Source organism: Podarcis pityusensis, assembly GCF_964106645.2.
Source record: "Podarcis pityusensis genome assembly, chromosome: 10".
NCBI classification, from domain to species: Eukaryota; Metazoa; Chordata; class Lepidosauria; order Squamata; family Lacertidae; genus Podarcis; species Podarcis pityusensis.
In genome coordinates, this window is record NC_138035.1 from 50,027,486 (window position 1) to 50,044,275 (window position 16,790).

The 16,790-nt window shown below is 39.4% G+C and overlaps 1 protein-coding gene across 1 annotated transcript; it reads left to right on the plus strand.

The window, feature by feature from the left end:
* The first annotated feature begins 1,808 nt into the window (after positions 1-1,808).
* On the plus strand, positions 1,809-16,218 carry SLC38A2 (solute carrier family 38 member 2). Its single transcript, XM_081022364.1, has 16 exons — positions 1,809-1,936; positions 2,940-3,184; positions 3,543-3,624; positions 3,771-3,886; positions 7,418-7,491; positions 7,604-7,696; positions 7,886-7,967; positions 9,193-9,275; positions 9,841-9,899; positions 10,055-10,225; positions 11,092-11,171; positions 11,276-11,376; positions 12,008-12,132; positions 13,175-13,319; positions 13,432-13,529; positions 14,046-16,218. Exons 2-16 carry the CDS (start codon positions 3,066-3,068, stop codon positions 14,142-14,144), a joined length of 1,527 nt encoding a protein of 508 aa, XP_080878490.1. The 5' UTR covers positions 1,809-1,936; positions 2,940-3,065; the 3' UTR covers positions 14,145-16,218.
* Positions 16,219-16,790: the final 572 nt, after the last annotated feature.

Sequence of the window (16,790 nt, forward strand, 5' to 3'; positions counted from 1 at the left end):
AAAGAATTGTAAAATACATCTATGAATTAAAAATGTATGTCAGGCTTGGGAAGATTCTGTTACTTGGTTATTCTGTTTAATTCTGGCAGAGTTTCCATAAAGTGTATCTATAAATGCCCAGCACCACAGTTACATAAGGAATGAGTAATACTCATTAAAGGCATGCACACAAGTCAGGGCAGTTCATATAATTTTCCTCCTGGATATGTTATATCATTATCATGTGATATTAACAGTATCCTAGACTTAACTGGAAATTGTGACTTAGGTGGTTAATAATACAGAATGACTCCTGAGTCCTGAATTCATACCCTCAAAATCTAATACAGTACCGTATACCATAAGCAGAATTTTTGTTCTTATTAGACAAAAGTTTTAGCAGCCTTGGTGGTACAAGAAAACATGAGTTAAATAAGGTTGGAAATGTTTTGTTTTGGTTTTATTGAGTCACACAAAATCTTCAGATGCAGTGTTCCCACGGTGGAAATCTTCCTTTTGGCACCATTTTCACCCATACCCCATCTCATCTAAGCATTTTAAAACCATAGGCTTTATCAATCAGTTTTGGTAACATCTGAGGACTTAGGAGATGCTGTGGTTGTATACATATGATCAGTGCTTTTTTCTTTAAAAATGTTTAGGGGTACTCTCATTTTCCTACTCATATTGAAATACTGCCCCTCAATGAGGGCAAACTTAATTTCACAAAATGTTTAGGAGTATGTGCACCCCTGCGTACCCCCATGGAAAAAAGCACTGCATATGATAATTCAGTGATGTTACATTTATCTATGAAATCAGCAACTGGTGGACCAAAAATTAGACTAGTGAGCTGTGGTGGCATTTCAGAAAACATTACCGTGTCCAGAGGGTGTTCTGTACAATTTAGTATAATTTACAATTTGGTTTGATTTGTGTTGGGGGCAGAAGGACACCCACCTGTCATCATCCTCTGTCTGGCTCTGTTTAGCAGATTTGGAATGAAATGTTTCAACAACTTGAATAGCTTCTTCAGCTAATACATAAATCCGGCACTGCAAACGAGACTGTGTTGTTCTGGTTTTGCAGATGGGGAAACTGAGGCCGAAGGCATCCACGGGACCCAGAAAAAAAAAAACCTTAGGATCCAAAAGCAAAGCCCTGCCCCCATTGTAATCTGAAGCCTCCATCATTTCGAAGAATCGCCGGCGTCGAGTTTCGCCCGGCTGCTAAGTAACAGCCTCGTGATCCGCTTCTTGTGCGGGAAAGAGTTGGCTCCTCCCGAGGGTTAAACAGCGTCCCCGGAGCTGCCTCGTAAGGCGGAGTCGGAAGAGCTCCCGGGGCGGAGCGACGGAGCTCCGTGTTGGTATACAAAGAGCGGTTGCACGTTGTCGAGGGGAAGCCGCGCCCTGTTCTTCCGCCGCTCCCCCTTCTCTGACGTCGCCGCATTCCGCCCTCAAAAGCAGAGGCATCGCCAGACATTCCCAGACCTGAGCGCGACGTTCCGCGAGAGCTGATGCTGCGACTGCTGCTCGGCGGCTCACAATAGAGGAAAACACAAAAAACCAACCACCTCGCTAAGCGTCCAAGCCGCATACCTCACTCTCCGCCTCCAGAATTTTCGTCGTGATTCTTCTTGCTTTATTTAATAAAAGAACCATAAATTATTATTTTATACCGGCTTTTTTTTTACGAAACAATTTAAAACAAAACCTATTGCTGATATTTTAATTTTGTGTATATATATATATATACATATATACATATATATATACATATATATATATATATTTCTTACTGGGCCTTTTAATTGTTAATATCTGAGGGTTTTTGTCGTCGTTTTTTGCTTCCGTTGAAGAAGCGAATTAAATCGCGGAGATCTCAGATTTTTTTTTTGAATTTTAATTTTTGTGGGGTGGAAAGGAGATCCGGAATATCCAAGGCTTCACTGATCGAGGTAAAAAAAAATCTTCTTGGGCTTTTTCAGGGGGGTGGGGGGGGGAAATCTGTGATCATGGGGAGGGGGCTGGTTTGCTGCTGTGGTAGCGAAGGCATGGCAACAGCACAAAACCCCCCAAATCGTTCCTTTACGTAAGATTGGGTGTTAAAAAAAAGACATACCCCAGCCAGCGTTACTGCATCTTTGGAGAGCTTGGGCTGGGGAAGACCTACTAGAAAACAGGCGCTGCTGGTGCAGTCTTGTGACTGATTTGCATTTTTCCCATTTTAAAAATGCAGGGACCCCTCTTTATTATTATTATTATTATTATTATTATTATTATTATGAGAAAGGGTGGAAGGGAATGGCCAAGGAAAGGATAACCAGCAAGGCAGGGTGGTTAATGTACTGAAAGGGAATGTGACAATCGCTCGACGGGGTTGCATCATTTTCCGTTCCGATGGGGTGGAGTTGGCTGGCCGCCCAAACCTGTACAGAGGTTTGTGTGTGTCCGTGTGTCATTTCTGGTTTGACACAAGTCGATTTTCGTGAACCTTCAACTAGCCTTTGCAACTTCGGGTTTTTCCTGGTTTAGTCTACCCTTTAAGAAGTCAACCCTTATTATTAAAATGACTACCTTTAAATGTCTTGCGGGGGGTGGGGGGTGAGTGGAGAGCAAGTGATGTATAGGTCGAAATGGATTGTTGGGCAGATATGTGTTGTTGTGTTGTGTTGCGTTGTGTTGTGTTGTGTTGTGTTGCCTTTCACACGCAGATCTTCCCCACTGGCGGGGGCTGCCGTGTCGAAGCTGGAGATTATCTTTGTTCTACTCTCTTGTACTTTTCCTTCCCTTGCCATCTCCCTCCTCCCTCCCATCTCTGCTGGTACTTTTCCACTCGCCTGGCTGCCTATGAATCAGCCGCGGTGAGCAGAAGCGGCGGCGGCTGCTGCTCACGTGACCCAATTCGGGAGGACTACTGCAGTATTGACGTTTCCCCCCCTTTTTTTTTTACCTTCACAGACAAGGCAAGTCCAGCAGCCAAGGACAAAAGATCAAGAGGAGCCCAGGCTTGCTGCCACTATCCCAAATAGTTGATTTGCCTGCTTTTAATCCGGTACCCCCAAAAAAGGCATCCTGGATCCCATCATGACCAAAGCTGAAATGGGCAAGCTCAACACTACTCCTGATGAGGACAGCAGCAGCTACAGTTCCAACAGCAATGACTTCAACTACCCTTACCCAACCAAACCAGCTGCTATGAAGAGGTCAGAGATGTTTCTGTGCATTGCTTTAATAATAATAATAATAATAAATCATACACAGTCCAGTTCCTCTTCAAATCAATGACAAATCTCTGATTGATTTTGACGGAAGTGGATTTCAACCTTCATCCCCCAATTTTTAAAAAAAATGTCGTAAGAATGGCCAGTATCTGTTTGTACGTACAGCAGCAAAAAACCGAACCTTTCCCAGACCAAATCTTATTTTAAAATAAGCCCATTTGAAATCGGTGGATTACGCAATAAAAAAAACAACCACCCCAATGTTGTTTTATGTTGCTTTTTTTAAAAAAAGTGATAATACTGAAGTTGCTTTGTTTTCCTTCTTTTCCCCCTCTCACAGCCATTATGTAGACATGGATCCAGAAAACCAAAACTTTTTACTTGAATCCAATCCTGGGAAGAAGAAATATGAAACTGAATATGTAAGCATGCATCACTTATCTTTTTAGCATTGAGTACATAAGTGAAGACTAGGCTCCCCCCCCCCCTGCAAATTAAAACCATTTGCAAATAATTGTTTCTGAACAAATTATTAACCACCTCCACCACACTTTTCTCTTATTCACAGCGTCCAGGTACTACTTCCTTTGGAATGTCAGTATTTAATCTGAGCAATGCTATTGTGGGCAGTGGCATCCTTGGGCTTTCTTATGCCATGGCAAACACTGGAATTGCTCTCTTTGTGTAAGTATTTGAATGCAGCAGAATTGCAGCATTATATTGTTGATGTTTGTGCATGCTAATATTTTCCATTTGCCATTTTAAAATGTAACTATGCCTAAAATGTAACCATGGAAAGGAAACTCGGGCTCAGTTGCCAAGTGAATGAACACACATTAGAACTCCCAGACTATCTGAACATAAACCAGTTTAATCCCACTGAGACCAGGAATGGATCCTAAGCATCTACCCATTTGGAAACAAGCTCTGTGGAGCTTGTTTCTCAGTGAACCATGCTGGAGATCAGGCTAAAATTAAGCATCCTTGAGAGCCTCAGTTGATGATTTCAGCCGAGAAGTTAAGCACATGTTTAAATCTCTCCTGTTAAAATAAATGGACTCGAAACAGTTTGTTGGGTTTTTTGCTGGATTTCACCTGTCCTACCCTGCCTTAGCATCTTTCAAAAATAGTTGTAAGGGGAAAGAAATATTTTTATTCATTCTAAGGAAGAAATTACATTACATGTGCATTTTCCAGTGCATTAAGGACTAAGTGTTTTCCAGTGCTTTTAAGTATTCCAGTTTCGGTTATTACCCATTACTGCCATTCATAAATGCATGCTTTCTCCAGTTTAAATGTCACTGCATGCTTCTCCAGCTCATGTGAAACCTCACTTATCCATCCTGATTCCTGGCCCATAGCTAGACTTGCATATATAATATCACAAGACATTTTTGTTCCTAGCAGCACAAAGTGCTTGTCAATTTCATCTCTACACTCTCTTGTCAATTTCCCCCCTTAAATTACTGTTTGCCTCAGCCTTGGGATACACACTAATATACCTTTCAGGTTAAAAATTGTATATATTCATAGTCCTTGATAATTAAGAAATTGGAGAATAATTTTCTAGGCAAATAGGTTTGTAACTACGTGCTCGCTGGCATGGAAAACAAGGAGATCGCTTGCCTGTATTTAATACATGCATATTGTGTACAGTATATGTTTCCTGTAGAGGGCAGTGTATATTGAGAACATGTATCCTTGGAAAAGCAAAGCCAGTGAGAGATGGTCATAGTAGCATCTATTACAGTGGAACTCTTAGAGCAGGCATAGGCAAGCTCCGACCCTCCAGATGTTTGGGACTACAATTCCCATGATCCCTAGCTAACAGGACCAGTGGTCAGGGATCATGGGAATTGTAGTCCCAAACATCTGGAGGGCCAGAGTTTGCCTATGTCTGTCTTAGTGGGGCAAAAATACGGAGATCTAATTTTCTGATTTTTACACTATGAAGCCTTAATAGGAACCAAAGAAATTGCTCCATCCCAGGAGGAATGGTTTAAAATAATATTTATAAAGTTATGTCCCAGTGTGTACAACTATGTGTAAAAAATGATAGGCGCAGGGCTAAATATACACTTCAGACAGAATACTTCTAGGTGAAACATCTTGGGGATTTTTGTGATGGATTCATCCATCATTAGAAATTAATTTAAGAATCCTATGCAAGTACATTTAAAGTTGCATTTCTGTCTCACACAGGCACTCCCAACAGTGAGAGAGGTTCAAAAGCACTTTAAGGCCACCTTCCTATGCACACTTGTGTGTGTGTAAAGTCCCATTGGACTTGATAGGATTGCACTATAGGGCATACTTATGTTAAAGCTAGTGGCAGAGAACTTTGTAACGTGAAATCAGTAAATGTGCCTTATGTTGTATGTTTTTTTAAGTGGATGCAATGTTATCTTTAAACTCCTTTTTATGTGGCTCAACTTATTTACTTCTAAGCAGAACTTTAAGCATATTCAGAGTCTTTCAACTTACGTTTCTGTCTTCTCTGGTCCTTCAAAATGACTCTCTGACAGTCATTTAGAGATGACCCAAAATGCAGTATGCTGGTAATGTTGCTGTTGCCACCAAAACCAGCTTTAGTGGAAGCACATTTTGGTCTATGGCAGTTGATTCATTTTATATATCTCCCCGTATTGAACTCAAATGGGCTTTGCATTACATTTTGCCTTGCAGTGTGTACCACTGGCATGCATTATGCTGATGGCATTGTAACCAACACAAAGCTGTCCTTTCGGTATGTGTGCATACTGAATCCAGTGTGTTGTTTTATCAGACAAAGTTTTAAGTTTTATTTATTTTCCATGGAAAACTTAATTTCTCCGAAATGTACTTTAAGGCGGAGTCCTAAGTGCAGAGTAGGTTTCATGGGTGCTGGACTTGCTTCCGAATAAGCATGTTAAGTCTTGTGCTGCTAGTTTTATGCACATCTACATGTGAGCAACTCCACTTAAACACAGGGGAACTTCTGAGTAAATCTGCCTTTGATTGGGCTATTAGTTTAAAGTCTTAAATAGCTCAGTTTTGGTTTGGAACAATTTAATTATCAGTGGCATCTTAAAAGGAAGAACAAGTTCCCACTAATATGCCTTTTTGCTATAGAGCAGTTGCTTTGTAGATTTCACGTTGGATGAAGAACAGATCTATATTTTTGCATAGATTTTGTGTATATGTTTAATGGTATTCAAGTATACAATCCCAGAAGCAAGCATATTAGCTTCCACTTGAATTTTCAAACATCTCCTATATAGTTTACCTTGATTTTTATCTAGATAGCTGTATTTTTGTTGATTATAATGATGAAGTTCTTATTGGTAGAATTTTTTTGTCTTCTGTAAAGACTCTGCAACAATGGGCATTCACGTTAACATAGCCATGAAGCCAAGTCTAATTGGGGGCAATCTGTAATCAGTTTGTCTATTTAGTTCAGCGGAGTGCGACTCCTTAGATCACTGGGATTTAAGCATGTGCTGGATTGCATCCATTTTATGAAAGGAAGTTCAATTCAAATAACTGAACTATGTGCATTGCTTGTATCTATGATCAGATTGGGCATTCCCATAAATCAACATGAGTATTGGATTGAGATGCTGGCATTTTATCATTATGGCTCCACTGCAGGAGATGCCAGTGTTTAATATTCTGATTAAAAAACCCAAAACTATAACCATTTTTGATTGTCTAAACTTAAGAGTCATGATCTCCATTTATTTTTGTAAGTACTAAAATGAACAGAAAAGAAAGGGAAGTAACATTTTGCTTCCCCTTTCAATATCTCAGATGCGGAGAACTGTTTGCATAGAAAGGGCTTGTGGTTAGCCCAGCGTGAGTCTGAACTAGCTTAAAGGCAGGTACCTTTAGAGACATGTCAATGGGATCATATGTAATCCTTGTTGGGATGGTTTCTTATAACCTCCACAATAAAGAGCACCGCTGTTCTTATTACATTTATTTTTAGAATTATTTCAATATTTTCTTCAGGAATTATACGACCGCCTTTAAAACCAGTTATCATTTTATCACTTGTAAATGAAACTGGTCTCAATTAAAAAGTCAAGTGTGTACTTACATCTTCCCGGCTGAAATCACTGGGAAGTGCATCACTTTGGCAGAACTGAGCCTGATTTTGTTACCTTTTCTTGTTGCAGTTTAGATGCTTATTTCAGCCAAAGTAAAAGTTGTTTGTTTATGTGTGTTTTTTTAAAGAATTCTTCTGTTCTTCGTGTCAATATTTTCTTTATACTCCGTTCATCTCCTCTTGAAGACTGCCAATGAAGGAGGTATGTTAACGTCTACTTGTGACTAAGAAATTCACCTCCCTACACTTTATACATTAAAAACATGTAACTGTAAATTACACTCTAGCAACTGCTCTGTTTCTTGTTGCTGTAGGGTCTCTGCTATATGAACAACTGGGAATGAAGGCCTTTGGCATGGCTGGGAAACTGGCAGCATCTGGATCTATTACCATGCAGAACATTGGAGGTGAGGTTTTTCAGATAAACGTCCCTTTTTACACTTTATAACAGTTTTCTTCTTTGTTCTGATGAGATGAGCTTGTCACACAACATGTTTCCATTAGCAACCTAAAAGCGACACCAAGAAACATGTTTCTGTGGCTCTTATGTGCCATGCTCTCTATATGCATTGATGTACAATATCATTCACCTGCAGCTATGTCCAGCTACCTCTACATTGTGAAATATGAGTTACCAATCGTCATCAAGGCATTTTTGAACGTCAAAGAGAGCACAGGGTAAGTCTTCGAACTGCTCGGCAGAGAAACTGTTAGCAGGAACAGAAATAGGCATTGTAGAAATTTTATCTGATGTCTTCCGTTGAAACGTGTAAGAAGAGATCATGGTTGAGCTCCAGTTATACTGACCTACTTATTGAGTGGTCTGTTTGACATATGATACGGCCTATAGGAAAGGGGTTAGAAAAAAGCCTTGTTGTTTGACAAAATAGCAGGACATGTAAACAGGATCAGTGTTCACTGAATGGCCAGTCCAATTACTTCTTTGTTCTGAAAATGTAATCAAGCTGTAATTCCAACATGTTCTTAGAAGCCAGCATGTGTATGGTAGTTTTTTAACACTGCCTTCATACAAAATACTGCAGTGATGTTACTCTTGAATCAGAAGTAAATATTTGGGCTCAAGCATTCAGGGGCATGAGTTGTGTTTCTACAGGAATTCTAATACCATGATTAGAGTATGAGATTCCCCCATATTTTAGTGGAGACAATGCTTGCGACCCATTGAAAGTTTGCAATACCTAAACCTCATTGTATTCCTTAGACTGCAATCAGACTGCTAAGCCACATCCAACTCAATGGTGCTTAGATTCATGTAGCTTTCTCTGAACTATGCTCATTGTATTTTTGAATAGCTATAAAGATAATAATTATTAATTTCTTTGGAAATAACCCTTTCCCATGTGGTTTCTCTGCCCACATAAAGAGGGCTTTCCACTGGGCATAGCAGTGCTCTTCCTTGGCATGTTTTGAATACCCATGTGCATGCAAGTACAACTTCATCCCATTAAAGTGTGTGTAAGGCCTCCTATATTCGCCCCCCCCCCCGAGTCCTGTGCCATACCACTTAGGAAGTAAACTCCCATTGGACTCAGACTTGCTTCTGAGTAAGCATATTTTGGTTTAGGCTGCCAGGCCTTCTGAAGGTGTTAACTGGAGCTCAGTCTCACTGATATCTGTGGTACTTAATCCAATGTAGTTGCTGTGACCCAGCATAGCACAATCACTTGTGCACGAGAGGGTCTTTCCTATTGACAGCTGTAGAAAAGTACTCCCAAAAGACAGAAACGTAGCCATTAATGGGAACTCATTTGCATTAGGTACTCTGAACCAGTATTGCTGTCCTGTGTTTCTCTATTGCACTGTGATAACAATATAATATTTTTAAATTATAGATGTGATGACCACACAGTTTTTCAACAAAGATGTATTTCTTTTCTTACAGAGAATGGTACCTCAACGGTGATTATTTGGTTATATTGGTATCCTTGTGGCTCATTCTTCCTTTGTCACTGTTGAAAAATTTAGGTAAGTAGGCACAAGAGATACAGATGAAACTAGGGTGAACAAATTGGGAAATAATGGCAATCCTCTTTGTGATTAACATGGTACCTGTAATATGGAAGCCACTTCTACATTCTGCTCGGTTTTACTGTGCATGGAGAGCTAAGTTGTCACAGCAGTTTCCTAAGCCCTCCTAGTTGATGAAATACAGATATATGCCAATATGAAGGCAATATACTTGAGCATCAATTTTATATCCATTTGCCTGGTTGTAAGTTTTATTAAAGTTGGGGGGGGGCTAAGAAAGTATGAAAGAGCAGGATGACACCACCACATTAAATCTAATAGTGTTCTTATTGGATGTGTTGATTTGGGATAATAGAATGGATAGGAAATCCCAGATAATGGCTAAAACAAAGGTGTGCGCTTTCTAATTGTTCAGTGATATTGAATCAATATATTAACAATATCAATTCCTGTAAATCTGTTCTCTTGGAAACTCACTTTTGAGTTGTGCAGACCATGCTACTGAATGTGCCATCTCCCAAATGTGTTACAAGGACTAACTTAAAGCATTTTTGTGTTACAGGTTATCTGGGTTACACCAGTGGATTTTCCTTGTTGTGCATGGTCTTCTTCCTTATTGTCGTAAGTGCAACATTTTCTATGCATACATTTAAGTGCTTAGGATATTTAATTCAAGTGAGATTGCTAGTGACTTCTGATTATGTCCAGTCATTATTTTATAGAACAAATGTATCCCGTGAAAGTAACAGGCAGTACTCTTTGTCATTCTTTGTTAGGTCATTTGCAAGAAATTTCAAATTCCATGTGGACTGGAAAGTGACTTGATTAATGCAACTCTGAATACCACCCTAGAACATCTGTCAACCACTGCACCTTTTCATGTATCAGAAGTAAATATAACCAGTGATGACCAATGCACACCAAAATATTTCATCTTCAACTCACAGGTAAATATTAATATAAGAGGGGGTGGGAGAAAATAATTGGCTATACTAATTAGAAATTTAATTGTGACTATTTTAAAGCCTCATTGACTGCTGAAAAATCCTTTTTCTCTTACAAGAGCACTGTGTACTTGTAGCAAGGTTCAGTGCTTCTTGAAATGTCCTTATGTTAAACAGGATATGACCGTAAGCTGGAGAACATTTTTGTCTTGGGCACAAGGCTGCCAATAACTTAAGTACACTGCTGGCTTTTAACAACCTGAACAATCCGATCCCTATTTAGCAAATGCCTGTGTTTTGAATTTTTGTCGTGCAAAACAGCTATCTGGCCTATTGCCTATAAAGATGCATTGTGGGTTCTGAAGCTGTTGAAAGGCCCCCACTCCACTCAATGGAGCTTACTTTCAGGAAACTGTGCATAGGCTTGTAAGATGCATGACTGGTCCTGCTCCAGTCCAAGAACAATTTGTTTGGGGCTTTACCCCGGCTATTGTGAAGGCAGGCAGAGGCCAATTGGTAGGGGTGCCCACCCAGTCGTAGCGCTCTCTAGCAGTCTGGACTGGAGGTTAGGATTACAGCCTTTCTGTGCAATCTTGCGCATGTTGATTTAGGTGTAAATCCCACTTTTTAAAAAATGAAGCTAGCTCCCTCATAAATCCTTCCCCAGTCTGATGCATCCCTCTACTGTGGACTATAACTTCCATAAGATCTAGCTAGTATAGACAACTGCCAGGGGTGGGAATTTTAACCCAAAATACCTGGAGTGTGCTTACTAGCACTGCAGCCTTAGCTAATGAAGAAATATACTTACAAGTTAATATTACAGAAATATTCATAAGTGCATTTTTTTTTTTTTTGGTGCTTTTCAGACTGTCTACGCTGTACCAATCTTAACATTTTCCTTTGTCTGCCATCCGGCTGTTCTTCCTATTTATGAAGAACTGAAAGGGTAAGTAAGACTTGCACATGTTACACTTCAGCTATTTTATAGAAACAGGAATGGTGGAAGCACATAATTTCAGAATTGATAATACATTTTGTTCCTTTGAACAGGCGAAGCCGCAGAAGAATGATGAAAGTCTCCAATGTTTCATTTTTTGCCATGTTCCTCATGTATCTTCTGGCTGCTGTCTTCGGCTACCTGACATTTTATGGTGAGCAACTTCTCTTCTATTTCTGTTTCCTTTTTTTTGTACCTAAACGTTCTGCACACGTTTTGGCCAGACACAAACCAACCAAAATAAACCACCCTTAACGTTAATTTTGGTGGGAGAGGTCTAGTAATGTCCGACTGAAACCAGTGGGGCTTTAAAAGTGTTGAAAGTGCATGCGTGCTCTTTGCATCTTACGACTATGAATTTAATCTCAGATGAGATCCATGATGAACTTGTTCTCTAAATTCCAGTTAACTTATTTGAATATCATTTCTGAGTAATTTATTCAAAGGAGTGCAGACTCGCAATTTGAAATGCACTGCTAATAAGAAGCAAGTCTCATTAGATTCAGGAGGGCTTGCTTCTAAGTAGAGATGCTTAGGATCATGTTGCAAGGGGAGTGAATGGTCTTCGAAATGTGAGTGATGGCAAAACATAGCTCTCTGGTTTTATATGAGAACCAATACATGTAAATCAGTAGAACAAGTAGGGTTTAGAAGCATAATTGGAAAACTCCATTTGAGAATCAATTTGATATGTATTTAAACAGAGCACAGGGATTTTCCTGTTATATATATATATTGCCATCTACAGTAATTAACATTCTATTAAAACACAATTTTCTTTGCAGGAAATGTTGAGCCAGAGTTGCTTCATACTTACGCTGAAGTCCTGGGAGCTGATGTTCTTCTCCTTATTGTTCGTCTGGCAGTCCTGATGGCAGTGACACTTACTGTGCCAGTTGTGATTTTCCCAGTAAGTGACTTAAGGTTTTTTCCCCCAGCTTCAACAGTAATTTGGAAATCAAGCTGATTTAGAACTTGTCTGCTAATTTCCAGTTGTGATTAAAAAAATTAATAAATAAATCAAACATCATTTTCTGCTATTTCACCTTTCTGCATCAGTTTTTGTTCAGTGTGAAAGGCAAAGAGATCTATTCCCACGGCTGTTAAATTGAAGCATTTTAGCTTTAAGCTGGTAGACTTTGAAAGAGAAGCAGCCTAAAAGTAGGAATCACAAGGAAAATTAACATTGGGAAGTTCACAGAAGGAAAGCTTCCTGCTCCATCTTTCCCTATGCAACCATCTGTGTGACCCCCACCCCACCCCCCCAACCAATCTTCTGCCAAAGCCTCTCCGAAGAATTGGAAGGCCCTCTTGAACAAGTTGAGATGGAAAGAGGAGGAAATTGTGAACTTTCCTTCTGCAAATTTTCTTAATTCAAACTTACCTTAGGATCCAACCTGAAACCTTTGGCTATCTATAGGTAAAGGTAAAGCGACCCGTGACCATTAGGTCCAGTCATGACCGACTGGGGTTGCGGCACTCATCTCGCTTTATTGGCCGAAGGAGCCGGTGTACAGCTTCTGGGTCATGTGGCCAGCATGACTAAGCCGCTCCTGGTGAACCAGAGCAGCACACGGAAACGCCGTTTACCTTCCCACTAGAGCGGTACCTATTTATCTGCTTGCACTTTGACGTGCTTTCAAACTGCTAGGTTGGCAGGAGCAGGGACCGAACAACGGGACCTCACCCCGTCGTGGGGATTTGAACCGCCGACCTTCTGATCAGCAAGTTCTAGGCTCTGTGGTTTAACCCACGGCGCCACCCGCGTCCCGTTGGCTATCTATAAGGGCTAGGAAAAATTCAAAATGGATTTTCCCCACAGGCTATCCCTCTCACTCATTGTTACAATGTTGTAAACATTTCCAAAAGTTTGAAAAATGTACTTTGAATGTGATTTTAAGGTGTTGTTTTTTTAAAAAAATGATTTTAATAAACTTTCATTTATTTTACAGATCCGCAGCTCTATCACACAGTTGTTGTGTTCAGGGAAAGAATTTAGTTGGTGGCGCCATACTGCAATTACAATGGCTCTTTTGGTATTCACCAACATTCTCGTGATCTTTGTTCCCACAATTCGAGATATATTTGGATTCATTGGTAAGGATTCTGTTGTTCTCGGTTCTTCTTGCTGTCATTTTCTAAAGCTTTTTTTAAAATAATAATAATCAGAATACTGTAATAGAAATGTTGACCATTTGTATTCACACAGGTGCCTCCGCTGCTGCCATGCTGATCTTTATACTACCATCTGCTTTCTACATTAAGCTAGTGAAGAAAGAACCAATGAAATCTGTTCAGAAGATTGGGGTGAGTAAAGAGAAGTGCCCATTATTATCATACTTGTCTAGCTCGATCAGTAGAATCGAAAAACGGCAAGAGCTATTTGGCTGCATGAGCAGAGTGACTATCAAGCATGCTAGTCATGAAAGAACAATATTGAAACATTTATGCATTTATGGAGAATTAGGTTGCTGGAAATGTACAGCTAATATAAGACGACTAAGGGAGTTCTTGAGTTCTTAACTAGCAGCAGACATTTTATCACGGATTCAAAGGGAATAACCATCAGTGTGTAAAGGAACTGTACAATAAGCCCGAGTTCCTTGATAGGTTTTCACAGCTACATCTCCCACAACAGAGAAGGCAAGATGTGTTTAAAGTTTTGTTGTCTTGGTTTTGGGAAATGCAGCACTGGAGAGAAGACTGTGAGCCCCAGCTGTGTATACAAGTTCCCTTATGTGTGCATAATTGGCCCTTTTCTTTAGCAAGTTCTATTCGTTTCTGGCAAAATCCTTCAATTTTTTTTATATAATGTCTTTGTAGGCTCTTCTTTTCCTGATCAGTGGCATATTTGTGATGACTGGAAGTATGACCTTGATCATTCTGGATTGGACCAGCAATGCTGCTTCTAATGGCCATTAGCTATCTGCTTTGGACTCCAGTGCTTACAGAACCATCTACTGGAAAAAAACAACAGAACTTCTTACCCACGTTTGCAATTCTGCTTCCTTTCGAAATGCAGATTCTTTGATGCTGGTTCTTCTGAATGGAGAATAGGTGAACTTTTTTTAAAAAAAGATACTATTCTGCACTATGGGAATCAATACTAACATCAAACCACCTGAATCTTTGGCTGAGGGAAGTGACTATTTATTCCATTCCAGAGAATGGACAGCTCTCTCTGTAAAATTTTATCAAGCCATGTTTGGCTTTTGTCATTGTTACTTGGATATTTTATTGTTTTACTTGAATGTGCCTAATGGAAACAATTGATGTGAGAAATAAGTTAGTTTACATCAGGAGGGTAAGCTAACCATTGAAAGTGAATGAGAAAAACACTATTATTTTTGTACCAAAAATTTTATGGACCTCAAAAGCACTATTTTGACTTTAAGAAAATGTTTTGTAAGTTGATGATCCAAATAAGGGTAAAAAGAAATCCGTAAAACTGTTTAAGCAGAGTTCTAAATTCAACATGTTTTGCCTGCCTATAGAGGCATATCCTTAAAAGTATATTTTTGGCCATATGAAATTATTTTTGAAACCTATTATGTGAAAGGTTGATTAATTTGAAAGACTCAAAACTGTTTAATGATTTCTACACATAACTTAGTTATTCTAACCTAAAACCAAACAAAAATATGTTAAGACAACCCCATGGCAATATTTCTAATCCAACCAACATAAACCACCACACTCTTTCAAGTAGCTATTTACTCAAATTGTCATGTTTTAAAAAAGATTTCATACCATTAGAATGGATGATGTATTAAAACAATTTATATGTAGCAAATGTAGCATCCAATCCAATTAGTGCTACAACCAAACAAGACCCTTGAAATTAATGAGGGATGCATAGGAGCAGTATTTGGCAAATTACTGAAAGTACAATCCTAAGCATTTTTCTTCTTGAGGTACTCAATAGTGCAGTTATATTAAACAAGTGGGCTATTATTATTATTATTCAGTTGCAGGTACCAACCAAATCATGTTGGGTCATTTGCCATTAATGTGGAGTTCACATGATCCAGCGACAATTTTACACATTTTAGCTTTCGTTTTTGTTTTTTTGAAACAAGTAAAAATGAGGTCCTACTATCGTTTACTAGCAGTATAACAGTATTCACACACTGTATGATGTTTTTCAATAACCAGTTTTCATCCATTGTTGGATTTTAAATTATTTTATGTTTTTGTTCCTCTCTGACAATGTGATATTCCTAATTGCATATAGTACGCCAGGATTTGGTGTATATGGCAAAAGCTCTCTTCATAAGGCAACTGGGATTCCTAATGCAACGGATATTGTACAGCAGTCTTTTAAAATTACTATTATTATTATTAAGACTTGATGGGACTACACTGTCATCTCATATTTTTCTGATATAGGCATGTGCTGTTTGAGCCTTAAGTAGTTTGCTTTGAAAAGGAGGTGGTAATTCTGTGGTCACTGAGTGCTTGATCCTTCCCTGTTTGCAAAGAGATCACCATAGAGCATTAAAGAGCCCTTCCTCTGTGTGCATTTGGCATACTGGGACATTACAGGAAATGGAAATTCTTCCATGTACTTACCATATCCCGTCCAGCCCCTCTAAACTGGGTCAGGGTATACAAGAAGAACATGGTACGCATATACAGACCAGTGGGGCCAGGGCTTCACACCCAGTGCAACCGAACCAGTCGTGCCCCCCTAAATTCAACTCTGTACAGACTTTCCGTTCCCCATCTTGCCCTACAAGTATATCGCTGGGCAGCACTTTTGCTGAGTGGGGAGAATAACTCTGCTCTTATTAACACTCCATGGTGATAAATCTGTGTGTCGGTACTACACACCTGCATAGGTAAGGATCATACACTGCTCAGTTACTATGCATGTTCCCAGGCTGAAGAGATGATATACTTTCATTAGAGCACATTCAGCACCACTTAACAGACACAGATGCTGCTCTAAAGGACGGTCTGAAAGAATAAAGACAGGCAGAGTTTTAACAGCGAAGTCCTTAGTAGACGGCTTTCCGCTATGTTCATTTGGCATAATAGTTTAGAAATCTAATTTAGCTGATTTCAAGCAGTAGTTGAGTTATAAGGGTCAAATCGTGGCATGCAATTAGCTAAACAACACTGGCTTTTTTCCTTTTTCTTTGGAAAAAAAAAGGTTTTTTTAATAGTTGGCAGATTACTACCACTCTGTCCCAGGTTTTTACAATCTGCCAATGCATACCTTTTTGTTTTGTATTTCTGCATGGCAACTGCCATCCCCTAAGGCTGCAATCTTGATTCCATGGAGGTCACTATCAAGAGAAACCTGCCTTACTGAAAAGTGTCTACTTTTTTTCCCTTTACAAGTTACAAATGGCTTGACATTTTGAACTCAAGCCATTGTCCTGGGCAGGGCAATACGAACTGTACTTGAATAACAGTCCCGATAATCTCTTTTGTTAGAGAAACCATGTAACCAACAGCCACACCCATATGTGAAACTTTGCTTTGGTCTGTACATAAAACACCCAAACAGAGACCATCTTTGAGTTTTCAAAAATCAATCATTTTCAAAGCAATGGCTTGGTA

Bases quoted from the DNA above. Each gene is read 5' to 3' on its own strand.
- SLC38A2 (XM_081022364.1), top strand. From the start codon at position 3,066: ATGACCAAAGCTGAAATGGGCAAGCTCAACACTACTCCTGATGAGGAC. The intron at 3,887-7,417 runs GTAAGTATTTGA...GTTTTTTTAAAG, and splicing joins ACTGGAATTGCTCTCTTTGT to AATTCTTCTGTTCTTCGTGT. The intron at 7,697-7,885 runs GTGAGGTTTTTC...ATTCACCTGCAG, and splicing joins TACCATGCAGAACATTGGAG to CTATGTCCAGCTACCTCTAC.